Here is a 26,639-nt window from a genome sequence, read left to right as displayed (position 1 = left end):
AATTGTTAGTAGTGATGGGGAGAATCAGTACAGTTACATATCGCAATATTATTTTTGCATGACTTTTTGTTTGACTTCGGTGTTTTTCATCCTATAGCTTGTTTTCTTTTAAACATCTTTTTTAATAGTGGGCCAACATGTTTTCAGCACTTATTTCTCTGACTGATCATAACTGGTTTTCTCATGGCTCTCTTGTCTCTCTGCAGCAGCCATATAGTGAGCATTATATTTAGAACGTCAAATCGCTAAAATGAAATCGCAGTATCGAATCGTAAAACATATCATATTGGCACCGAAGTCACTTGATAATATTGTATCGTGAGGTCACTGGCAATTCCCAGCCCTAGTTGTCAGCTAAGAAACTGTAACGTTAGCATAAAAATGTTTGGGGTTAAGATGGAATTGGCTGATGTCATTGAGATGAACAGATTAAAGTGAAACTCGATTTCCAGATGAGTTTCAAATGAAAATAACAATTACATTTATGCATTTTGGAGTAGATTTTCCTCTTTTTTTTTGTCAGCTGAAGTAACCTTCTCAGTCGTTCAACAAAAATAATCCCGGACCGCCCTAGGAAGCACCCCCCCCCCCCCCCCCCCCAATGACTGCTGTGAACCACTGCTGCTGAAATCAATCCTTGGGGAAACACTGCTCAGGGAGTGAGAATTATTGAGGATTTAGGGGCTAATTTGACCCTTAAGATGGACACTTCATACAAAAGCATGGAGGTGTCCCTAATTATGTCACTTGCATTTGTTTGCGTCCCATTTCAAGGCTTGGCACGTGACAAAATGTAATACCTCCCAAATGAAGTATTTCACTGTTACTGAAGTTTATTTCTTGTAAAACGACAAGGGGAATTTATATGTATTTATTAATGCTTGATTATTATTTAAATGTGAAACATGAATTGCATCATTTAAGTCATGAGTGTGTCCGGAAGTTGATGGGTTTATTGGATTTCTCACCACTCTGAAAGTCACCCTCGCGTGTTAACAAAGGGCCCTCTGAGCGAGTTGGTTGGGGCGAGGGGCTGGTTTTATATTCAGTCTCTCGGTATGACCCCCCCACCCCCCACACTCCTTCTACAGTTGTGTTTGTGTGTCTCTGTCAGGGGATGGTGAAGGAGAGGAGTCTCCTACTCTTATTTCTCTCATCTTCTCCTCTCTCGTCATCCTCCGGTGTTCTAGTGTTATCCTTCTCTCTTTTCATCTTCCTCCCACAGTGTTGCTCTTCCCCCCTCACAACGCTGCTCTCCTATTGGCCAGTGCTCGTGCAAGCGCTGAACCAATGGCAGGCATCGGTTCTGCTTCTCAAAGTGCTGCTTGGACATTCGTCCTTTGTGTATTGTCAGTTTTCATAGAGAGAAGTGTGTTTCTGCACTGTGATAGAGTATAATAGAGTGAAGTGGAGTAGAATGAAGGGTCATGTAGTTTAATATCACGATCTAGTCAGTAAATTTCTTAATCAGCTGAGCTTCTCAGAGCCCCCCCTCCCCCCAACAGTCTGTCTGTTTCAATGTCTTAGCGAACTAACATCATTCATTACTGTTCATGTTGTGTGTGAGTGGTATGCACGCGTCTGACTGCGTACGTGTGTGTGTTGACCGTGCGTTGTGTGTTCCAGCTGTTCCTCTGCATGATGTAAAGCGCATGGCGTGGAACAGCTCCGATCAAGGCTCCAACCCCGAGTCGGGGCACGCTCAATCTGCTTCCCCTGCTGCTCTGCTAGGGAGCAACACTGTCCCTGTCACAGTCAATACCACCACACAGCACAGTAAGAATACACACCAAGGGAGAGACACAGTTACATGCGCCCATACAAGGAAGGTACTGTATGCACACCACATAGAACAGACACACAAACCCATGACAGAGTTGGAGCACCCACTAGTATGGAGTTGTCCATTGTTAGCTGTCAGAGAGAGAAAAGGGAGAGAGTGGAATACATAGAGTGAGGGAAGACCGTACAGCTATAGTGGAGGGTGAGTAGTGAAGTTGCTCCTATTTAGCTAAATCGCTGAACTTCCATCTCTCTTCTCCCATTTTTGTTATCCCCCCCCCCCCCCCCCTTCTCCCCCTCTCTCTCCCTCTAGCTCGTAAGCAGGAGATCATCAAGATAACTGAACAGCTGATTGAAGCTGTGAACAATGGAGACTTTGAGGCCTACACGTGAGTACAGCTACGTTGTTTCACACGTCTGACTACTGAATTACTAGCGTTAGTCTCTTTCTCTCTCGCTCGCTCTTCTCCTCCCCCATCAGGAGGATCTGTGATCCAGGTCTGACCTCCTTTGAGCCTGAAGCTCTGGGGAACCTGGTGGAGGGCATGGACTTCCACAAGTTCTACTTTGAAAACCGTGAGTCTCTCTCTCTCTCTTTTGTTCTGTCACACACAGTGCATTTGGAAAGTTTTCAGACCCTTTGACTTCTTCCTCATTCTGTTACGTTACAGCCTTATTCTAAAACGGATTAAATCATTTTTTCCCCTCATCAATCTACGCACAATACCTCATAATGAAAAAGTCGAAAACAGGTTTTTAGAAATGTTTGCAAAAGTATAGATTTTTTTTAAAAACGGATGCCTTATTTACATGAGTATTCAGACCCTTTGCTATTAGACTTGAAATTGAGCTCAGGTGCATCCTGTTTTCATTGATCATCCTGGTATGTTTCTACAACTTGATTTGGGGTCCACCTGTGGTCAATTCATTTCACATGATTTGGAAAGGCACACACCTGTCCCACAGATGACAGTGCATCTCAGAGCAAAAACCAAGCCATGAGGTCTAAATAATTGTCAGTAGAGCTCTGAGACAGGATTGGGTCGGGGTACAGATCTATAAAACTATTTCTGCAGTATTAAAGGTCCCCAAGAACACAGTGGCCTCCATTCTTAAAATGAAGCAGTTTGGAACCACCAAGACTCTTCCTAGAGCTGGCTGCCCAGCCAAACTGAGCAATCTGGGGAGTAGGACCTTGGTCAGGGAGCTGACCAAGAACCTGATGGTCACTGACAGAGATTGAGAATTCCTCTGTGAAGATAGGATAACCTTCCAGAAGGACAACCATCTCTACAGCACTCCTCAGTAAAATGCACATGATGGCCTTCTTGGAGATGCCCAAAGGCAAAGGACTCTGACCATGAGAAAAAATATTCTCTGGTCTGATGAAACCAACATTGAACTATTTGGCCTGAATGCTAAGCTTGTCTGGAGGAAACCTGGCACCATCCCTACAGTGAAGTGTGGTGGCAGCATCATGCTGTGGGGATGTTTTTCAGCGGCAGGGACTGGGAGACGAGTCAGGATCGAGTTAAAGATGAACGGAGCAAAGTACAGAGATCCTTGATGAAAACCTGCTCCAGAGCGCTCTGGACCTGACTGGGGCGTAAGTTCACCTTCAAACAGGACAACGACCCTAAGCACACAGCCAAGACAACGCTGGAGTGGCTTCGGGACAAGTCTCTGAATTTCCTTGAGTGGCCCAGCCAAAGCCCGGACTTAAACCCCATCGTACATCTCCTGAGAGACCAGAAAATAGCTGTATAGCGACGCCTCATCCAACCTGACAGCTTGAGAGGATCTGCAGAGAAGAATGTCAGAAACTTCCCAAATACAGGTGTCCCAAACTTGTAGCGTCATACCCAAGAATACTCTAGGCTGTAATCACTGCCAAATGTGCTTCAAAGTACTTATGTAAATATGATATTTCAGTCTTGTATTTTTAATACATTTGCAAAAAATTTACACACACCTTGTTTTGCTTTGTCGTTATGGGGCATTGTGTGTGGATTGAGGGGTAAGAAATGATTTAATCAATTTTAGAATAAGGCTGTAACCTGACAAGATGTGAAAGTCAAGGGGTCTGAATAATTTCCGAATGCACTGTACATGCGAACACACTTCCATACAACGAATGAGTTCAGCAGAAAGATCCAAACATGTTTTATCTTTGTGTTCCTACAGTGCTGAGTAAGAACAGTAAGCCGGTCCACACCACCCTGCTGAACCCCCACGTTCACCTGATTGGAGAGGAGGCTGCCTGCATCGCCTACATCCGCCTCACGCAATTCGTCGATGGTCAGGGACGCCCCCGCTCCAGCCAATCGGAGGAGACCAGGGTGTGGCATCGCCGTGACAGCAAGTGGCTCAATGTCCACTTCCACTGCTCTGGGGCTCCGGCCGCACCGCTGCAGTGAACTGGTACACACACACACACACACACACACACACACACTTACTTACACACTTACACACTTACTTTAGAACATTCAAAGGGTTAAAAGTTCTCGCTCTCTCGCTTTCTCTCAGGTGTCCAAACGCTCCAGGCTATTGGAGTGTGAGTTTTGGGGCGTGTTTTCGGCGTGTGTTTTGGGGGCGTGTCCTCTTTGTGGGTTGACCAATGCCAGGAGCCCGGCCGGGCAAGACTGTACCCTCTCCACAACACCAACCAATCCAGTCTCTCCTTTGATCCGCTGGTGGCCGGCCAAGTGTGGATTCCGCCCCTGTGGGATGATGCATGCATCTGACGGCCAATAGGAGGGCTCGTCCTTTGACCTCTGACCCCTCCCACCCGGCAGCCATTTTGTCTCCCGTCCATGGCCGCCATTTTGAGAAGAGGAGCGGGGAGGAACAGGTTCATGAACTTGTGATGACAGTTATGAGAATGAGTATACAGTGTAATATATGACTAGTACAAGATAACACCCAACCCTAACAAGCATTTAAACATACGATGAGAGGAGAGTGTGTGATGGTAGTAGATGACATGTTGGAAAAAAATGATCTCCGGAGCAGGAATTGCTCTCTTTCCCAGAGAATGTAAATGGAGAAATCCCAAGCAGAATTCTATATGGAAGGACAGTTGTTTCAATCAGAAATATGTAAGAACCTGATGCGAGAAACTTGATATCAAAAGGTGAAGCACCAAAGTGTAGAACTTTAGGCTTTGTACGAGTTTGTTTTTTTTGTGTGTTTTTTTTAAGAGAAGGTAGTGGTGCATTCGGGAGCACTGTTTCTGTTGTGTTTTTAGCCTTGTGTTTATGTTGCGTTTCTGTGGACTGAGTCTGATGTAGTCAATTTTAAGCGACTGAGTTAAAAAAAAAAAAAAAAAAAGTTTTGTGAAAGTGAACCTGCATTATGTACCTGCTGTCTGTTTTATTGTTCTGCAGTGGGAGATGGCAAAGGCATCTGCATTTTAAATGTCTTTCTTGTCCTTTTTTTTGTATTTCTAAGACTCCTTTTTTTTTTTGTCCCTCCATTCTCTGTTTCTCACTCCTACCCCCTGGCTGTGTTTACATGGCGTGTGTGTGTGATTGTACATAGCATGTACGTGTGTCTAGGAGTCCCTCAGAGTGCATGACAAAGGTGTGGAAACTTGTCTAACACACACTAACCGGCTCTAGTCCCATGTCCATGTTACTGACACCATTTTGACAACCTCTGACCTCCACACACACACATGGATACCAACACATACACCTCCCAAATTCTTATTTCAACCTGATGTCCTGAGCTGTCAGTCTCATAATATCCTGTGTAAATACACACTGTGGTGTCAGGTTTTGTAACCGATCTTCACCACTGCAGTGCCCACGGTGAAACCCTGGCACTGTTGTTCGTGTTTTCGTCCCATCATTAGTAACTGTCTCTCCCTCTGTTTGAGCAGTCTGTTTATCTGTGTGAGTGTGTGTCTCTGAGTGTGTGTGTGTGTGTGTTTATATATGTGTGTGTCTCTGTTTGTTGGTTTGGGTTTTCTTGACAGTAAAAAAAAATGTTACTCTGCTTTTTGGAAAGTTCTGCATTCTATACGCGCGCACACACTAAAGTTAGGCCAACTATTAAACTGATCAGACTAGCTGGTTCGAATATAACAGGGATGGAAGGGACTGAATTCAGATCAGTTGAGAATATAAATCTGTTACACACACACGCACACACAGGTGGAAATGGAGGGTAAACGAGGAGACAACTGAATTTTTATTGATTACCAGTAAATACATTTTATTTCACCCAGACAGTGGGATTTTAGTCCTTATATTGCCCATTCAGGTGGAGAGAAGTGTTCAGAGATCAGAGAAGTATTTATGGAGTTAAACCAGAGAGCAATGTATGCATGTTTCAGTTTAAGCATCTCCACCGTGCACCTACCTGAACTAGGACGGAGGATAAGGGTATATATTAACTATCATATTTGCATATTTTGAAATGAAGAAAAATGAAAAACTCTGCCTCCGTCCAGCATATTAAATAGGTGACAGATAATAAAAGAAACAAAAAAATACTATTTAATTACAAAAAGGATTGAGGAGCCTTGGCTTGTTATGAAGCTCATTGTCAGTACTCTCCCTGCGTTGTGATGTTAACCTGTCGGGCTGCGCTTTCTTTCCCCAGCAGTCGTTGGATGCTGGAGTTTTTTTGCATGATCATGATGTACGGTAAATTAAAACCATGAATTGAGGACGATCAAATGTTTGTCTAATTGTTAGTAGGTCCTTTATCATAGCTTTGTTATTCTTCAAAACTTGGATCTTGAAAGTATTTAATAAAAATACTATTTCAGCACAGTTTTGTCTCCGTGTCTCTTTTAACGTAAAACTAGGGGCTAGATGATATCAGGCCTGCGCTAGCCGCCACCCACACAGTGGATATTTTGGACGTGTCGGAGGTGTAACTGCGTTAGAGCTGTAAAATCCACAAGCGGCTCCTAGCATTGGCTTTTCGCGGAAACTGCCACTGGATTCAATGAAACCACCCAATTTCATAATCTGACAAAATCCTATACAGTGGCCTTAATTTGTGCAGCTGCATTACAAGTTCAAAAACAGAATTGTATCATGTTCTGTTGTCTACACCTCGATTAGACTGATAGGCTATACATCCACATCCAAATGTACATGAAAGCATGCATAAGTCTCCAATTTCTATCTCTGTTTTGAACTTCTAACTGTAGGGATAATAAGGGAGTGGTTTGTGGCGTGAGCAGCCACTCGCCTATTTGTCAGCTCATACCGCAGTTATACTTCCAAAACATTCACTATGTGGATGTCTGCTAATGATTTTTAAGGCTTGATCTGATTAAATCGAGGCCTAGGTGTTCCAATGTCCTGCGAACCCTAAGAATGCATGCCCAGTAGATTGCCTCAAAGTGGTGTGCTAGGGAGGGCGTAGTGTCTGCTGGTTTTTCCTTTCAATTAAAGACAGAGACAATAATTAGTGACCGTCATTCATCAATCAAGTACAAGGGAAGAGCGAAACCCAGCAGACACTCGGCCTTCTGTGGAATGAGTTTGACATGTGCCCTAAAGCTATTGATAGTGTGTCTGTCTGGCCTTTTAAGTCTTATTTTAAAGCGTTCCTGTCCTGTTCTCATGGAGGTGACTCTAGCCTATGCCTATTTAGGGCAGTATTGGAACCTTATTTAAGGCAGACTGTATACTCCTGTGTGTAACCTTATTTAAGGCGGACTGTGTATTCCTGTGTGTCTGAGATGTAGGACAAGTCTCTTGGCCCCTGTCTTTCTCTGTGATTAATGAGGACACTGCTGCAGGTCAGCTTCCAACACACACACACCACCACCATCAAATACACACGTTCATGAACACACACGCGTATACTAGTACTGACACACAGGTTTACCAACCAACCTACCATCACCTTTCCAGCATGCTATTTATCTCTCTGGCCATCTGCCTCTATCGCTCTTGTTCTCTACCTTTTCTGTCTTCTCAAAGGTCACAGACATGTAGACATAGCCGGCGCTCATTCTCAAGTCTTTCCTCAATTCCTCATGCCTCTCATCTCGTCGTCTTCCCGCCTCCTCCAAATGTCAGAGGGAAAAGAGAAGGTCCGAGGGTCCTCCTCCACCAATCTTGACACTTAGCTTGAATACTCTCCTTGTTCACTGACTAGATCGTGATATTAAAGTACATGTCCCTTCATTCCACTCCCTGCTCTACTTTATTCTTATTATATTCTATCACAGTGCAGAAACACACCGTCTCTATGAAAACTGACAATACACAAAGGATGAATGTCCAAGCTGCACTTGAATGTCCAAGCAGAAGAGGAAAGACTATTGCGAATTACCCCTGGTCTCCACAGGGAACTTCAATAGTCATATTGTCATTGTTCAATCTGACCTGGTGCCCTGGGCTAAGATACAGCTCTCAAGGTCAGCCACTGAAGAACAGTACTATCTGAGGCCAAAAGGGGGCGTTAGCGCTTCATATACTTAGAAGAACAGGGAACAGATTCGTGTCAATAAATGCAGAAAACCTGCCCTTTCTGTCAGATGAATGGTGTATAATTCGGTGGAATTAGAAAACATATTTAGAGAGAGAACTCGATACCAGTCACTCATCCCTTCTTAGAGCTTAGTCAAGTATGTATTCTGTTTAACCTTCACATTAGATTAAACAGTATACCATGAACGTTAGACATCTTGATATACATTGAGAATACAAAACAGTAGGAACACCTTCCTAATATTGAGTTGCGCTCCCCTTTGCCCTCAGAGCAGCCTCAATTCGCCGGGCATGGACTCTACAAGGTGTCGAAGGCAGTCCACAGGGATGCTGGCCCATGTTAAATCTAATGCTTCCCACAGCTGTGTCAAGTTGGCTGGATGTCCTTTGGGTGGTGGACCATTCTTGATGCACATGGGAAACTGTTGAGTGTGAAAAACCCAGCAGCGTTGCAGTTCTGGACACTCAAACTGGTGTGCCTGGCACCTACAACCATACCCGGTTCAAAGGCATTTCAATATTTTGTATGGCCCATTGTCTCAATTGTCTCAAGGCTTAAAAATGATTATTTAACCTGTCCTCTCCATCTACTCTGTTTAAAGTGGATTTAACAAGTGACATCAATAAGGGATCATATCTTTCACCTGTATTCACCAGGTCAGTCTATGTCATGTCCTTAATGTTTTGTACTCAGTGTACATAGCCAGGCAAACAGAACATGATGTAGGATGAACATTTTCAGTTCTCCTCTCAACAAGTTTACTAGGCCATGTGACTGACGAGGGAGACGACCAATGAGTTTTCATCATCAGTTAACCCAATTTCAAATAATGGATATAGTTTCTCAGTGAAGGTGTAGCCAATGAAAGAGTAGACATGAGACCTGGCCTCCACATTATAGAAGGAGATCTGACCCTCTTCATAATCCACAAACAGCCCCACCTTCTGGGGCTTCGCCAAGAAGAAAGTGACACGGGAAGAGCTGAAGGCCTCATACTCATCCCTCAGTCCCACATTCCAGTATCCATTTTTAGTGCTCTGTGTATTCATCTTCCTGTCAATGGACTCTCTGGCCACCCCTAACCTCCACCAAGTATTCCTCTCCACCTGCACCTCATAGTAGCATCTCCCCGAGAAGCCCTCCTTTCCCAGGGTAGAGCGATTCCAAACAAACCTCTCTGGGTTGTCAGGGAGATTATTTATTCTGCTCCAATTCTCACTTGTTTCTTGTCCTTAGATGGGATGAGCCAGGTATTTGCTGTATCAGGGTCCAGAGTCTCCCCAAGCTCAAGAAATGCTCTCCTCGCCTTCTCCTCAAGCTCAGACACAGAGCTCCTCAAAACTCTCCTCACATTCACCACACGCAGCTCACTGTGATTACTGATCTCAGACCAGTCCTTGGTGTTTGGAAGGGTACACTGGGATGGGGAACTTTGGTGAAGGTGGTCCTTAGTGTGTGAGAGCTGCTTCTCTTCAGTGAATCTAGCCTGGAATTTCTCAATAGAGTGCATCCGATCGGTGAAGACCTGCATGCAATCTGTCCTCTCTCTCTCTCTCTGCATCTCTCTTGCTGAGCACTGAGCACTATTGAATGTCCTGATTCATCTGGAGACGCTCCTGAATCATCTGGATTCACTCATGGATCATCTGCTGTACTTGTGCCTCCGTCTTCCCCAGTTCAGCTTTCCCCTCGCCAAACCTCCTCTAGAAGGACAGCGTGGTGAGTCTTGTGGTCTGTCTCAGAGCAGAACTCTTCATGCTTGCGACTCTCTGATGAGGCTGCAGGTGCATTTCACAGAAAGAGATCAGACACTCCAGGTAGGACTTCAGGGCCTTGCACCTTGTTCCAGTGCAGATGTCACAGGACACTTCTCCAGGCTTGGCAAGGCTTTGGTCTGTGCTACTGGAAGCTTTCAATTACACTTAAACGGACTTCCTGAACTGATCAGCAGTCTCAGCAAAGCAAGTATATACACTGAGACCAGGGCCCGGTTTCCCAAAATCATCTTAAGTTTATGTTCGTCTTCAAACCAATGGATGGTTTTAACGACAAACTTAGTTTTAAGATGCTTTTGGGAAACAGGGCCCATGGTCTCTTGTTTGAAGGCCACTTACACAGTGGAGACTGGCACAAGTCAGTATCCACTAAAACGGGCCTTGCTGAAGTTGTGTCCACATGTGGTGACTGGCTCAGTGAACACATCCAGACAGTTGGAGCACTGGAACTGATCTTCAGACAGGAAACTGCTGGAGGACGCCATTTCTGCTGTGCAGGTTAAGACCATTGCAATAAATGTTACGTAGTCCACCTTTTTAACATGCAATATATCAAGATCCCTCGGTTGCTGAGAAACAGCCACAGGTGTAGGCTCTCCTACCATTGCGTCTTCAGCTCTACTCGCTCCTTCCACTCTTCTCACCGCCTACAGATAGGCGACACGCTGGACAGCCCTTACTTGTGCCACCTATGTCTCCTTTACCCTAACAGTGCAATCTGGAAATGTGTGTGCATGTTCGCAGCCACAATTGCAATATCTAACCTCCACTGGATTCTCTTCCTGTCTGCATACACTTGACACGTGTCCAAATCTTTTGCATATGTGGCACTGAAGGGGTTTGTGCACGAAGGCTCTTACAGGCTATCTCATATAGCCCAACTCATACAGTATAGCCCAACGTGACAATGGAGAGACTCTTCACACAGTTGAAGTCGGAAGTTTACATACACAGGTTGGAGTCATTAAAACTCGTTTTTCAACCACTCCACAAATTACTTGTTAACAAACTATAGTTTTGGCAAGTCGGTTAGGACATCTACTTTGTGCATGACACAAGTCATTTTCCCAACAATTGTTTACAGACAGATTATTTCACTTATAATTCACTGTATCACAATTCCAGTGGGTCAGAAGTTTACATACACTAAGTTGACTGTGCCTTTAAACAGCTTGGAAAATTCCAGAAAATTATGTCATGGCTTTAGAAGCTTCTGATAGGCTAATTGACATCATTTGAGTCAATTGTACCTCTGGATGTATTTCAAGGCCTTCCTTCAAACTCAGTGGGACAATCAAAAGAAATCAGAGAAGACCTCAGAAAAAAAGTTGTAAACCTCCACAAGTCTGGTTCATCCTTGGGAGAATCCTTGTCATACCGCACAGGAAGGAGAAGCATTCTGTCTCCTAGAGATGAACATACTTTGGTGTGAAAAGTGCAATCAATCCCAGAACAGCAGCAAAGGACCTTGTGAAGATGCTGGAGGAAACAGGTACAAAAGTATCTATATCCACAGTAAAAACGAGTCCTATATCGACAAGGAAGAAGCCACTGCTCCAAATCCGCCATACAAAAGACAGACTACGGTTTGTAACTGCACATGGGGACACAGATTGTACTTTTTGGAGAAATGTCCTCTGGTCTGATGAAACAAAAATATAACTGTTTGGCCATAATGACCATTGTTATGTTTGGAGGAAAAAGGGGGAAGCTTGCAAGCCGAAGAACACCATCCCAAACATCATGCACAGGGGTGGCAGCATCATGTTGTGGGGGTGCTTTGCTGCAGGAGGGACTGGTGCACTTCACAAAATAGATGGCATCATGAGGTAGGAAAATTATGTGGATATATTGAAGCAACATCTCAAGACATCAGTCAGGAAGTTAAAGCTTGGTTGCAAATGGGTCTTCCAAACGGACAACGACCCCAAGCATACTTCCAAAGTGGTGGCGAAAGGGCTTAAGACAACAAAAGGTATTGGAGAGGTCATCACAAAGCCCTGACCTCAATCAAATAGAAATTTTGTGGGCAGAACTGAAAAAGCGTGTGCGAGCAAGGAGGCCTACAAACCTGACTCAGTTACACCAGCTCTGTCAGGAAGAATGGGCCAAAATTCACCCAATTTATTGTGGGAAGCTTGTTGAAAGCTACCCAAAACGTTTGACCCAAGTTAAACAATTTAATGACAATACTACCAAATACTAATTGAGTGTATGTAAACTTCTGATCCACTGGGATTGATAAAATAAAAGCTGAAATAAATCACTCTCTCTACTATTATTCTGACATTTCACATTCTTAAAATAAAGTGGTGATCCTAACTGACCTAAAACAGGGAATTCTTACTAGAATTAAATGTCAGGAATTGTGAAAAAACTGAGTTTAAATGTATTTGGCGAAGGTGTATGTAAACGTCCGACTTCATCTGTACATGGATAGAGTGAATAAATTCATTTTCTCTACCATACGGGTCAGTCAGCATGCGCCAACCACTCCACCTACTTCCTTAGGGGTTACATCTTCACACTTTATAGACCGGCCCAGAGAGAACCGCCTTTATAGGCGCTCTGCTTTGAAGAGCCATACACAAAACATTCCACTCATATATCTTCTTGAGGCCCAATGTATGATTCTTCTGCTCCGCAGACACACATGAAATCCAAATGAGCCCACTTCTTGTGACCCTCTCTGACGCCACTGACGCAACTAGACTTCAAAAGGATCTCCCAGGTTACATTGGTCCAAAACTATCACTCCGACTAAAAACGAGTCTAGGGGTTTCCTGTTTTCCACCACAACTTTACTCCTCATTTCCTTTCGTTTTCGCCCCTGTAACCCACTCATTCACACTTTTAGCTAATCGGTGTCACTCAACTCCAGCTCTTAAAGAGACAGTCCCCCCCCCAGGTGTTACTATGAGGTAAGGACCAGTACAGCCACATACAGCTCAACACAGGACCTACCCATCAAGCAGCTGTTTTATTAAAGAAAAGTCCACATCGAGACCAACACAGGGCCTGCTCTCTTTTAATAGTCCACCATGTTTCAGTACAGAGACAGACCCGTCAGAGGAACACACAGATGGTAAGACCGTTTTAACATTTCTACTGAGTCAGACTCTTCACAGCGTTAAACAGAGACATGAATCCTCTGGCCGGGATTCAATCAAACCCGCAAAAGCATTGTTTACGTAGTGCCTGCGTTTACAAACGACTGCTGCCTATGTGCGCACAGACACTGTGTACAGTATGCAATGCGGGTTTGGTGGAATATGTCCAGCTATGGAAATACTGTATTTACATTGACTTAATATGATTCTCTGGACAGTGTTTTATTCAAGCATCAGGGAGGAGTCTCATGAAACGATTATATAGTATATACCACATCATGTTACTGGATAGGTAGGCGTCTGTAGAGGATTCAAAAAAGAGGCATAGGAGCATTTCCTGTTTGAGAAAAACAATTAGTTATAGAATACAATACGCTACACAACACCAGGACACAGCACACAAATGAGGAAGTCCATCCAGTAAAAAACAAGAACAGAAAACAATCATGGTCATATACTGTCTGGGGTTGGGAGCCATTGTCCCTAACCACTGCTCCTGGGTCATATCTTTTTGTATCCTCCCCAATGGCTAAGCTTTGGAGTTGGCTAATCTGATCCTAGATCGGTGGTTAGGGACAACTTCTCCCTCAAGCGTACGATAAATTATGGCTCTGAATATACGACAACATAGCCGTCTACTGGTTAGATCACACACATTCGCTCAGAGAATAGAGACAGGAACATTCAACTACAGGAAGTCGAACTGTTTGGCCATCGGAATAAGACAATAATTAATGCAACACACAAACAATCAGAACTATTTACAGACAATGTTAACAACTAGAACAGTTCAGGGAGATCAGTAGAAAATAATGAATATGATCCATCTATCCCTTGGCTCTATGGCTTTGACAGGAGAGAGAAGAACATAGTACATTAGGAGTAGAACAGAGTAGAGTACAGTAGCATACAATTGTATTGTCCTTTTTTTGTGATGTTGCAGTGCGGTTGAGAGGCACAGGGTATGCCACAGTGCAGAATCCCTGGAGCAATTTGATCTAACAGTAAAGTGTCTTGCTCAAGGGCACAGCGGCAGATGCAATCTGGGAACTGGAACCATTAAGCTCAGGTTACTGGCCCACACTTCAAGGCTTAACTGCTGTTCCCCAAAGAGTCCGGCTTTAAGCCCCCAAGAATGGCCAGTTTATTTGAAAGGAGAGAAGAAGAGTTGTCCAGTTCACATTCGAAAGAAGAGAAAGTCCAGTCCATTTACCAGGTAAATTAAATAGCATCTTCAGAAATACAACCGTGGTATTAGATGGTCCAGAACAGCTTTTGAAGAACAGCATTTTTTTTTTTTACGACTGGTTAAGGAATAACCAATCAGTCTGGATGGACTTTACATTTAAATAGGGCATCATAAGACCAACCATAAAAAAGCCAACCCCACTGTCAGAGAAAAAACATGTTGTCTAAACATGATCAATATAGGATCCCACCTCCCCTCCACACACACACATATGGCACCCATACGCGCACACACCCCACAGTTAGTGTAACACACACACCCTACAGCTAGCGTAACACACACACCACCACAGCTAGCGTAACCCCCCCCACAGCTAGCATAACTAACACACCCCCACAGCTAGTGTAACACACACACCCCACAGCTAGTGTAACACACACACACCCCACAACTAGCATATCACACACACACCCCACAGCTAACATAACACACACACCCACACCACAGCTAGCGTAACAAACACACCCCACAGTTAACATAACACACAAACACACACCACAGCCAGCATAACACACACACCCCACAACTAACGTAACACACACACACACACCACAGCTCGTGTAACACACACACCCCACAGCTAGCTTAACACACACACAACCCAAAGCTAGCATAACACACACACACCCCACAGCTAGCGTAACACACACACAACCCAGAGCTAGCGTAACATACACACCCCACAGCCAGCTTAACATACACACCCCACAGCTAGCAAAACACACACACACCACAGCTAGCATAACACACACACACCACAGCTAGAGTAACACACACACCCCACAGCTAGCGTAACACTCACATAAACACACACACCCCACAGCTAGCATATCACACACACACCCCCACCTAGCTTAACACAGACACACAAACATACACCCCACAGCTAGCATAACACAGACACACACCACAGCTAGGGTTAAACACACACCCCGAAACCAAGCGTAACACACACAAACCACAAATAGCATAACACACACACCACAGCTAGCATAACACACACAAACCACAGCTAGCATAACAAACACACACACACACACACCACAGCTAGCGTTAAACACACAACCCACAGCTAGCTTAACACACACACACACACAGCACAGCTAGCGTAACACACAAACAGCACACAGCTAGCTTAACATACACACACCCCACAGCTAGCATAACACACACACTCCACAGCTAGCGTAACACACACACACGCCACAGCTAGCGTAACACACACACAACCCACAGCTAGGGTAACACACACACCACCCATAGCTAGCATAACACACACACCCCACAGCTAACGTAACACACACACTCCACAGCTAGCGTAACACACACACCCCACAGCTAGCGTAACACACATACAACCCACTGCTAGGGAAACACACACACAACCCATAGCTAGCATAACACACACACCCCACAGCTAACGTAACACACACAAAACCCAGAGCTAGCGTAACACACACCACACAGCCAGCTTCACACACACACACCACAGCTAGAGTAACACACACACCCCACAGCTAGCGTAACACTCACACAAACACACACACCCCACAGCTAGCGTAACACACACAAACCACAGCTAGCATAACACACACACTACAGCTAGCATTAAACACACACACACTACAGCTAGCGTAACACACAAACACCACACAGCTAGCGTAACACACACACACCACAGCTAGCGAAACACACACACCCGACAGCTAGCTGAACATACACACACCCCACAGCTAGTGTAACACACACACACCCCACAGCTAGGGTAACACACACACAACCCACAGCTAGCATAACACACACACCCCACAGCTAGCGTAGCACACACACAACCCAGAGCTAGCGTAACACACACACACCACAGCTAGCGTAACACACACACCCCACAGCTAGCGTAACACACACAACCCACAGCTAGCGTAACACACACACAGCTAGTGTAACACACACACCCCACAGCTAGCGTAACACGTACGCAACCCACAGCTAGCGTAACACACGCAACCCACAGCTAGCGTAACACACACACAACCCACAACTAGCGTAACACACACACAACCCACAGCTAGCGTAACACACACAACCCACAGCTAGCGTAACACACACACACAGCTACAAATCAACTGTACATTTCGGTGTTCCTCAAGGTTCCGTTTTAGGACCACTATTGTTTTCACTATATATTTTACCTCTTGGGGATGTTATTCGAAAACATAATGTTAACTTTCACTGCGGATGACACACAGCTGTACATTTCAATGAAACATGGTGAAGCCCCAAAATTGCCCTTGCTAGAAGAATGTGTTTCAGACATAAGGAAGTGGATGGCTGCAAACTTTCTACTTTTAAAGTCGGACAAAACAGAGATGCTTGTTCTAGGTCCCAAGAAACAAAGAGATCTTCTGTTGAATCTGACAATTAATCTTAATGGTTGTACAGTCGTCTCAAAGAAAACTGTGAAGGACCTCGGTGTTACTCTGGACCCTGATCTCTCTTTTGAAGAACATATCAAGACCATTTCAAGGACAGCTTTTTTCCATCTACGTAACATTGCAAAAATCAGAAACTTTCTGTCCAAAAATGATGCAGAAATATTAATCCATGCTTTTATCACTTCTAGATTAGACTACTGCAATGCTCTACTTTCCGGCTACCCAGATAAAGCACTAAATAAACTTCAGTTAGTGCTAAATACGGCTGCTAGAATCCTGACTAGAACCAAAAAAATGTATCATATTACTCCAGTGCTAGCCTCTCTACACTGGCTTCCTGTCAAGGCAAGGGCTGATTTCAAGGTTTTACTGCTAACCTACAAAGCATTACATGGGCTTGGTCCTACCTATCTCTCTGATTTAGTCCTGCTGTACATACCTACACGTACGCTACAGTCACAAGACGCAGGCCTCCTAATTGTCCCTAGAATTTCTAAGCAAACAGCTGGAGGCAGGGCTTTCTCCTATAGAGCTCCATTTTTATGGAACGGTCTACCTACCCATGTCAGAGACGCAAACTCGGTCTCAACCTTTAAGTCTCTACTGAAGACTCATCTCTTCAGTGGGTCATATGATTGAGTGTAGTCTGGCCCAGGAGTGGGAGGGTGAACGGAAAGGCTCTGGAGCAACGAACCGCCCTTGCTGTCTCTGCCTGGCCGGTTCCCCTCTTTCCACTGGGATTCTCTGCCTCTAACCCTATTACAGGGGCTGAGTCACTGGCTTACTGGGGCTCTCTCATGCCGTCCCTGGAGGGGGTGCGTCACCTGAGTGGGTTGATTCACTGATGTGGTCATCCTGTCTAGGTTGGCGCCCCCCCCCCCCCCCCCCTGGGTTGTGCCGTGGCAGAGGTCTTTGTGGGCTATACTCAGCCTTGTCTCAGGATGGTAAGTTGGTGGTTGAAGATATCCCTCTAGTGGTGTGGGGGCTGTGCTTTGGCAAAGTGGGTGGGGTTATATCCTTCCTGTTTGGCCCTGTCCGGGGGTGTCCTCGGATGGGGCCACAGTGTCTCCTGACCCCTCCTGTCTCAGCCTCCAGTATTTATGCTGCAGTAGTTTATTTGTCGGGGGGCTAGGGTCAGTTTGTTATATCTGGAGTACTTCTCCTGTCCTATTCGGTGTCCTGTGTGAATCTAAGTGTGCGTTCTCTAATTCTCTCCTTCTCTCTTTCTTTCTCTCTCTCGGAGGACCTGAGCCCTAGGACCATGCCCCAGGAATACCTGACATGATGACTCCTTGCTGTCCCCAGTCCACCTGACTGTGCTGCTGCTCCAGTTTCAACTGTTCTGCCTTATTATTATTCGACCATGCTGGTCATTTATGAACATTTGAACATCTTGGCCATGTTCTGTTATAATCTCCACCCGGCACAGCCAGAAGAGGACTGGCCACCCCACATAGCCTGGTTCCTCTCTAGGTTTCTTCCTAGGTTTTGGCCTTTCTAGGGAGTTTTTCCTAGCCACCGTGCTTCTACACCTGCATTGCTTGCTGTTTGGGGTTTTAGGCTGGGTTTCTGTACAGCACTTTGAGATATCAGCTGATGTACGAAGGGCTATATAAATAAATTGGATTTAGTGTAACACACACACCCACAGCTAGCGTAACACATACACAACCCACAGCTAGCATAACACACGCAACCCACAGCTAGCATAACACACACACAACCCACAACTAGCGTAACACACACACAACCCACAGCTAGTGTAACACACACACCCCACAGCTAGCGTAACACATATACAACCCACAGCTAGCGTAACACAAACACCCCACAGCTAGCGTAACACACACACACCTCACAGCTAGCGTAACACACACACAACCCACAGCTAGCGTAACACACGCACCCCACAGCTAGCGTAACACACACACAACCCACAGCTAGCGTAACACACACACACCAAACAGCTAGCGTAACACACACAAACCACATCTAGTGTAACATACACCCCACAGCTAGTGTAACACACCCCACAGCTAGCATAACACACACACACAAACACACACACACCACAGGTAAAGTAACACACACACCCCACAGCTAGCGTAACACACACACACCCCAGCTAGCTTAAAACACACACACAACCCACAGCTAGCGTAACACACACACCCCACAGCTAGCGTAACACACACACAACCCACAGCTAGCATAACACACACACCCCACAGCTAGCGTAACACACACACAACCCACAGCTAGCGTAACACACACACCCCACAGCTAGCTTAAAACACACACACAACCCACAGCTAGCGTAACACACGCACCCCACAGCTAGCGTAACACACACACAACCCACAGCTAGCGTAACACAGACACAACCCACAGCTAGCGTAACACACACACCCCACAGCTAGCGTAACACACACACACCACAGCTAGCGTTACACACACAACCCACAGCTAGCGTAACACACACACCCCACAGCTAGTGTTACACACACAACCCACAGCTAGCGTAACACACACACCCCCCAGCTAGCGTAACACACACACAACCCACAGCTAGCGTAACACACGCACCCCACAGCTAGCGTAACACACACACAACCCACAGCTAGCGTAACACACGCACAACACACAGCTAGCGTAACACACACACATCCCATAGCTAGCGTAACACACACACCCCACAGCTAGCGTAACACACATACCCCACAGCTAGAGTAACACACACACCCCACAGCTAGAATAACACACACACACCACATCTAACGTTACACACACACCCCACAGCTAGAGTAACACACACACACCACATCTAGCGTTACACACACAACCCACAGCTAGCGCTACACACACACCCCACAGCTAGCGTAACACACACACCAAACAGCTAGCGTAACACACACACACCCCACAGCTAGTGTAACACACACACATCACAGCTAGTGTTACACACACACCCCACAGCTAGCGTAACACACACACCACAGCTAAGTTATGATAATAATCAGACAGAGTTGACATGAATATTAGAGGTTTACATCGTCTGGGTCAGGAGGCAGAGGGAGAGGAGGATCTCTGATCTCTGATGTCTTTTCCTCTTTCTCCCCCTCCTTCTTTTCCAACATGTCCTCCTCCTCTTCCTCCTTTATCATCCATTCTTCCTCCTCTTCCTCGGAAAGTCACATGGCACGGCCGGTGAGCCAATGGCGTGTCATCGATCAGACCAGGGCGTGTGTGTGAGTGACAGCTTCGCGGGTCTGGGAGTGTTTATCGTGAGTGTGTGTATGTGCATGCTGATTGTGTGTGTGTTTGAGCTCATTGTGAGTGTTGCTTTGCAGATTGTGAGTGTGAGTGTGTTTATGCTCATTGTGATCGTGTGTATGGATATTGTTATGCTGTGTGTGTATGAATTGATCATCAGTGTGTGTGCTCTGCTCTTGGGAGTGTGTGTGTTGCAGCTCGTCATAAACGTATGCGAGTATGCTCCGCTCCTCCGTGTGTGTGAGCTCCTCGTGCTCCTGACTGTGTGTGTTCTGCTCCCGCTGTGTGACCTCCTCGATCCAGCGCCGGAACCGGCCGACCCGTGTGTAGAGGGCCGGGGTTGAGGGGTCACTGCAACCGTAACCCCCGGAGACAATCCCGGTCAACACCCACCGCCCCTCATCTCCCTGGCACACCAGCCCGCCACCCCAGTTGCCTTGGCAACCGTTGTTCTTGTGGAGACGGCGTGTGTCAGGGGGGCTGCCGGCACATAGCGTGCCGTGGGAAGAGTAACCATCCCCATAACGCTTCTTACACTGCCATGACGACAGGAGGGGTACCCAGGACTGTAGCACAGCATCTGTGAAGGGACAAGGGGAGTGGTTGGAGGAAGAGTAAGAGATTGTGAGCGAATGGGGAGACTGGATGTACAGTAGGAAGGAAAGAGATAAACCACAAATCAATGTCCTCCGAGGATGTAGTTGAGAGATCAGAGTTGAGGGAGTGGAAGGTGAGGTGTACCTGGGCCGTCCCAGCCTGCGGTAACCGCAGCGATGCAGGAGGAGGGGGTCTTGCCACCCGCAGTTTCCGGGGTGGGGAGGCAGGCAGCATTGGTGTGGGGGTCAAAAGTCAAACAGTGACCCTTGGGGCTGGGCACACTCAGCAGGGCCAGGTCATGACCCCCAGGGCCCTGATCTGACCTGAACTTCCTGTGGACCACCACTTTCTCCAGGGTCAGAGTTCGGTCAGAACCCCCCACGCGCACAACGTAGTGGGACGGGTCAATACCAAACCTAGAGGATGGAGTGAGAGAGATGGAGTGTGAGGGAGAAAGAGTGAGAGACAAAGGAGAGATAGGGGGAGTAAGGATTTTGAAAAGGGGGACAGATAATTGGATGGGGAGAAATGTAGGCAGAGAAAGAAGACGTGAGCAACAAAAACTAATGAGCAAACAAATGTCCAGAAAAGAGCGGAGAAAAGACAAATGAGAAGTGCTCTCACCTGGTGAAGCAGTGAGCGGAGGCGAGGGCCCAGCAGGGAGAGATCAGAGTTCCGCTGCAAATAGGATGGCCGTCTTTCCCCTCAGAACCCAACCACACTGACACCTGCCACGGCCACGACGTGCTAGAGAAGAGGGGGAGATGTGTATATGTGTTCTCATGTATGATATACTGTACTGCACATCTGAACAGTAGGTAAAGCTTCTCTTACCCGAGTATATTCTCTCCTCCTCCTCCCACTCCACTCTTCCTCTCGTTCCCTTCCTCCACAACCTTCCTCACTCCACAGGTGCGCTCACTTGGCCTGACTTGGCCCTCTGTTGCCTGGGGGGCGGGGTCACAGCTCACCGCTGCATCCTCTCTCTGTCTGCAGCCCTCAGGGCTCCGGCCCAGAGATGGACACTCCCCCAGGAAGTCCTCCTTCCCCCTACACCTCACCTGGTCCAGGTGGACGGGACCCTTTCCCCGACCGAAACCACCCACCACTACCGCATGACCACTGAGGGAGAGAGGGAGGAGAAAGGGTGGGAGTGTGAGGATGATAGACTGAGATAATTGATAAGAAACATTGAAAATGCTGGATAGACTGAATACACAATTACTTCAACACACATACAGTTGAAGTCAGAAGTTTGCATACACTTATGTTGGAGTCATTAAAACTTGTTTTTCAACCATTCCACAAATTACTTGTTAACAAACTATAGTTTTGGCAAGTCGGTTAGGACATCTACTTTGTGCATGACACAAGTAATTTTCCCAACAATTCTTTACAGACAGATTATTTGACTTATAATTCACTGTATCACAATTCCAGTGAGTCAGAAGTTTACATACACTAAGTTGACTGTGCCTTTAAACAGCTTGGAAAATTCCAGAAAATTATGTTATGGCTTTAGAAGCTTCTGATAGGCTAATTGACATAATTTGAGTCAATTGGAGGTGTACCTGTGGATGTATTTCAAGGCCTACCTTCAAACTCAGGGCCTCTTTGCTTGACATCATGGGAAAATCAAAAGAAATCAGCCAAGAACTCATAAAAACATTTGTAGACCTCCACAAGTCTGGTTCATCCTTGGGAGCAATTTCAAACGCCTGAAGGTACCACGTTCATCTGTACAAACAATAGTACGCAAGTATAAACACCACGGGACCAGGCAGCCATCATACCGTTCAGGAAGGAGACACGTTCTGTCTCCTAGAGATGAACGTACGTATTGTGGTGCGAAAAGTGCAAATCAATCCCAGAACAACAGCAAAGAACCTTGTGAAGATTCTGGAGGAAACAGGTACAAAAGTATCCATATCCATAGTAAAACGAGTCCTATATCGACATAACCTGAAAGGCAGCTCATCAAGGAAGAAGCCATTGCTTCAAAACCGCCATTAAAAAAAAGCCAGACTACGGTTTGCAACTGTACATGGGGACAAAGATTGTACTTTTTGGCGAAATATCCTCTGGTCTGATGAAACAAAAATAGAACTGTTTGGCCATAATGACCATCGTTATGTTTGTAGGAAAAAGAGGGGTGAAGCACAGAGGTGGCAGCATCATGTTGTGGGGGTGCTTTGCTGCAGGAGGGATTGGTGCACTCACAAAATAGATGGCATCATGAGGCTGTAAAATGTTGTGGATATATCGAAGCAACATCTCAAGACATCAGTTAAAGCTTGGTCGCAAATGGGTCTTCCAAATGGACAACGACCCCAAGCATACTTCCAAAGTGGTGGCAAAAGGGCTTAAGGACAACAAAGTCAAGTTTTTGGAGTTGCCATCACAAAGCCCTGACCTCAATCCTATAGAAAATTTGTGGGCAGAACTGAAAAAGCGTGCAAGCTAGGAGGCCTACAAACATGATTCAGTTACACAAGCTCTGTCAGGAGGTATGGGCCAGAATTCATCCAACTTATTGTGGGAAGCTTGTGGAAGGCTACCCGAAATGTTTTACCCAAGTTAAACCATTTAAAGGCAATAAATCTAAATACTAATTGAGTGTATGTAAACTTCTGACCCACTGGGAATGTGATGAAATAAATAAAAACTGAAATAAATCACTCTCTACTATTATTCTGACATTTCACATTCTTAAAATAAAGTGGTGATCCTAACAGACCTGAGACAGGGAATTTTTACTAGAATTAAATGTCAGGAATAGTGAAAAACTGAGTTTAAATGTATTTGACTAAGGTGTATGTAAACTTCCGACTTCAACTGTAGGTCTGTGCACACTAAAGCACACAGACACACACACTCACCTGTGGCCCAGCTGTCTGCAGACCACGGCGGCGTTCAGGTTGCTCCAGCCTGAGTCACAGATACTTCCCCAGGCTCCATGGAGATACACCTCCACACGACCTTCCTTATGGCTACCACCCCCTACCAGACGCACCAGGGGACCTGCAACACACAGACATGATACAAATCACATATTTATTTGTAGTCACTGGGCCCCAGAAAAAAAGGGCTGGATGGAAGTTTGGCCACATTGTCAGGCTCACCTGTGGCAGGTGCAACAGCCGGGACCTCATTGGTCTCTTCTTCTTTAGCTCCGGCTCTGCAACGGACGCCCACGTCCTCTCCATGGGAACAGTCGCTACGGCCCCATATGCCATGGTGACAGTCCAGCAGGGATGACTCCGTCCCCTCACAACGAACGTCGTCCAATAGGATGAGCCCGGAACCCTCGCCAAACGTTCTGTCAGCCATGACGTCTGCATGGCCCCTAGAGGTGGACCACGAAATTACTTCAACTTCAAGGTACAACTTGGTAGTTGTTGATTACCATAAAGCTCCGACATTTATGATGTTGTCATATCACTGAGTCTACCTTTAAAACATGAACAGAGTGGAGACTCCCTAGTTACAGGAATCAACAACAATGAAATTCAACACGGGCACTATTGTCTCTTCCAAGTGTGGCCATGTCTGCAAAGGAAAGTACACACCCACACACCTGTATCCGAGCTGTCGACAGACCACCTGTGCGTGTTGTTGAGTCCAGTGGTCGTCGCACACCGTACCCCAGTCCCCAGAGTGGAACACCTCCACACGACCCTCCCATGGACTGTCTCCTCCTACCAACCGGACCACACCGTCTGGAACACACACACACAGTCATTTGTGTGCATGTTATATCTGTTTTCAGGATATGTGTGTGTGTGTGTGTGTGTGTGTGTGTGTGTGTGTGTGTGTGTGTGTGTGTGTGTGTGTGTGTGTGTGTGTGTGTGTGTGTGTGTGTGTGTGTGTGTGTGTACCTGTGTAGGGGCTGCAGGACACCCCTGCATCTTCCATATGGTCACAGTTGTGTTGTTCCCAGTCTCCATGAAGACACTGGTCCAAGAAGAGTTCATTTCCTGTACACCTTACGGCGTCCAATTGAATGGGACCTGAGCCCTTTCCGAAGTGGGCCCATGACCAGGCCTTCGCCACACCCCTAAACACATGTGTACATCAATGTGTCAAAACCACAATAATGACTCTTCCTCTAGCTGAGTATAAATGCTACTACAGATTCCCTCTGTCTCCTCTCTCTCTCTCTCTCTCTTGTGCGCAGTAAACACACACACACACACAACACACACACACACACACACACACACACACACATATTCACCCGAAGCCCAGCTGTCGACAGACCACCTCTGCATCTCTGTCGTCCCATTGGTCATCGCAGACAGAGCCCCACCTACCGCCATGGAACACCTCAACACGCCCCTCAAAGTCTTCCTCTCCTCCAACCAATCGTAGAGGAGGACCACTGCCTAGGGGAGGAAACAATAACCCAATATGGATGCTAAGTAGGGTCAAGACGTAACAATATGCACTTTCTTCCCTTCTCTCTAGCTCCCGATGCTTTCTACTGACCTTCTGGTGGAGCACACACCACTCCTGCCTCGTTTCCATGGCTACAATCCCCGGTAACAAATGTCCTGCTCCGGCATTGGCTGATGGAGCTCTCATCACCACGGCAACCCAGCCGCTCATAGTGGAAGAGACCGGAGCCCGAGCCAAACCGGGAGTTCTGCAACGCTGTGCCGATCTCACTGAGGACAAACACACAATCTTACAGATCTTCATCTTACAGATGAAATGGAAATGCTGCGATACTACAATGCCGATCTTGATGAGGAGGCGCTCAAACATACACACTCCTACCACACACATCCCTCTTACCCCAGTCCCAGCTGTCTGCAGATCACACTGGCATCTCTGTCTGTCCAATGAGAGTCACACACTGCCCCCCACTGGCCATTCAGGTACACCTCCACACGTCCACTTCCTGACGATGTCCCGCCCACCAGCCGAGCTGCACCTAGGAGAGGGAGAGATGGACAGGTACATCAGCCAATCAACAATCTGGAAGAAAGACACATGACAGGAATCTCATCAAATCCAAATATTATGTCCAAATTATTTGCTATTTGTCATATATAGTGCATTCGGAAAGTTTCAAAACCCCTTCACCTTTTTCACATTTTGTTACATTACAGCCTTATTCTAAATTTGATTAAATTGTTTTTTCCCTCATCAATTTACACACAATACCCCATAATGACAAAGCAAAAATATGTTTTTATAAACATTTACTAATTTATTAAAAATAAAAAACTGAAATATAACGTGTACATAATTCAGACCCTTTACTCAGTACTTTGTTGAAGCACCTTTGGCAGCGATTACAACCGTGAGTCTTCTTGAGGGAGTTTCTCCCATTCTTCTCTGCAGATCCTCTTAAGCTCTGTCAGGTTGGATGGGGAGCGTCGCTGCACAACTATTTTCAGGTCTCTCCAGAGACACTTGTCCCGAAGCCACTCCAGCGTTGTCTTGACTGTGTGCTTAGGGTCGTTGTCCTGTTGGAAGGTGAACCTTCGCCCCAGTCTGAGGTCCTAAGCCTTCTGGAGCAGAATTTAATTTAGGATCTCTCTGTACTTTGCTCCATTCATCTTTCCCTCAAACCTGAATAGTCTCCCAGTCAATGCCGCTGATAACATGATGCTGCCACCACCATGCTTCACCGTAGGGATGGTATAGGACAGGTGATGAGCGGTGCCTGGTTTCCTCCAGACATGACGCTTGGCATTCAGGCCAAAGAGTTCAATCTTGGTTTCACCAGACCAGAGAATCTTGTTTCTCATGGTGTGTGAGTTCTTTCGGTGACTTTTGGCAAACTCCAAGCGGGTTGTCATGTGCCTTTTACTGAGGAGTGGCTTTGATCTGGCCACTCTACCATAAAGGCCTGATTGGTGGCGTGCTGCAGAGATGGTTGTCCTTCTGGATGGTTCTCCCATCTCCACAGAGGAACTCTGGAGCTCTGTCAGAGTGACCATCAGGT

At 46.2% G+C, this 26,639-nt stretch overlaps 2 protein-coding genes and 1 pseudogene across 13 annotated transcripts in view; 1 reads left to right on the top strand and 2 right to left on the bottom strand.

The window, feature by feature from the left end:
• LOC110498949 (calcium/calmodulin-dependent protein kinase type II subunit gamma) overlaps positions 1-6,566 on the top strand; it is a 39,423-nt gene extending 32,857 nt beyond the window's left edge. For 8 of the 12 annotated variants that reach the window (XM_036955751.2, XM_036955749.2, XM_036955748.2 and 5 more), the window contains 4 exons: positions 2,096-2,171; positions 2,264-2,358; positions 3,967-4,203; positions 4,312-6,566. In XM_036955751.2, the coding sequence (XP_036811646.1) occupies positions 2,096-2,171; positions 2,264-2,358; positions 3,967-4,199 (404 nt within the window). In that variant the 3' untranslated portion in view covers positions 4,200-4,203; positions 4,312-6,566. Of the gene's footprint in view, positions 1-1,626; positions 1,777-2,095; positions 2,172-2,263; positions 2,359-3,966; positions 4,204-4,311 lie in introns of all 12 variants that reach the window. The other 4 variants (XM_036955745.2, XM_036955743.2, XM_036955746.2 and 1 more) reach the window with 1 other exon arrangement.
• A 2,376-nt stretch (positions 6,567-8,942) lies between these two features.
• Positions 8,943-9,757, bottom strand: LOC149974411 (butyrophilin subfamily 3 member A3-like; annotated as a pseudogene).
• Positions 9,758-18,036: 8,279 nt separating this feature from the next.
• Positions 18,037-26,639, bottom strand: part of LOC110498948 (neurotrypsin) — a 40,791-nt gene continuing 32,188 nt past the window's right edge. Inside the window, exons 4-14 of the mRNA XM_036955741.2 lie at positions 25,481-25,619; positions 25,172-25,350; positions 24,921-25,068; positions 24,562-24,740; positions 24,261-24,402; positions 23,806-24,029; positions 23,563-23,704; positions 21,518-21,805; positions 21,308-21,430; positions 20,828-21,099; positions 18,037-20,666 (exon numbers count right to left, since the gene is read on the bottom strand). Coding sequence (XP_036811636.2) covers positions 20,044-20,666; positions 20,828-21,099; positions 21,308-21,430; positions 21,518-21,805; positions 23,563-23,704; positions 23,806-24,029; positions 24,261-24,402; positions 24,562-24,740; positions 24,921-25,068; positions 25,172-25,350; positions 25,481-25,619 — 2,459 coding nt within the window. The 3' untranslated portion in view covers positions 18,037-20,043. The remainder of the gene's footprint in view (positions 20,667-20,827; positions 21,100-21,307; positions 21,431-21,517; positions 21,806-23,562; positions 23,705-23,805; positions 24,030-24,260; positions 24,403-24,561; positions 24,741-24,920; positions 25,069-25,171; positions 25,351-25,480; positions 25,620-26,639) is intronic.

This window comes from Oncorhynchus mykiss, chromosome 20 (assembly GCF_057628025.1).
Source record: "Oncorhynchus mykiss isolate SJ-2025 chromosome 20, ASM5762802v1, whole genome shotgun sequence".
NCBI lineage: Eukaryota > Metazoa > Chordata > Actinopteri > Salmoniformes > Salmonidae > Oncorhynchus > Oncorhynchus mykiss.
Note: the sequence above shows the minus strand (reverse complement) of the source record. Positions and strands in the feature narration are given on the sequence as shown.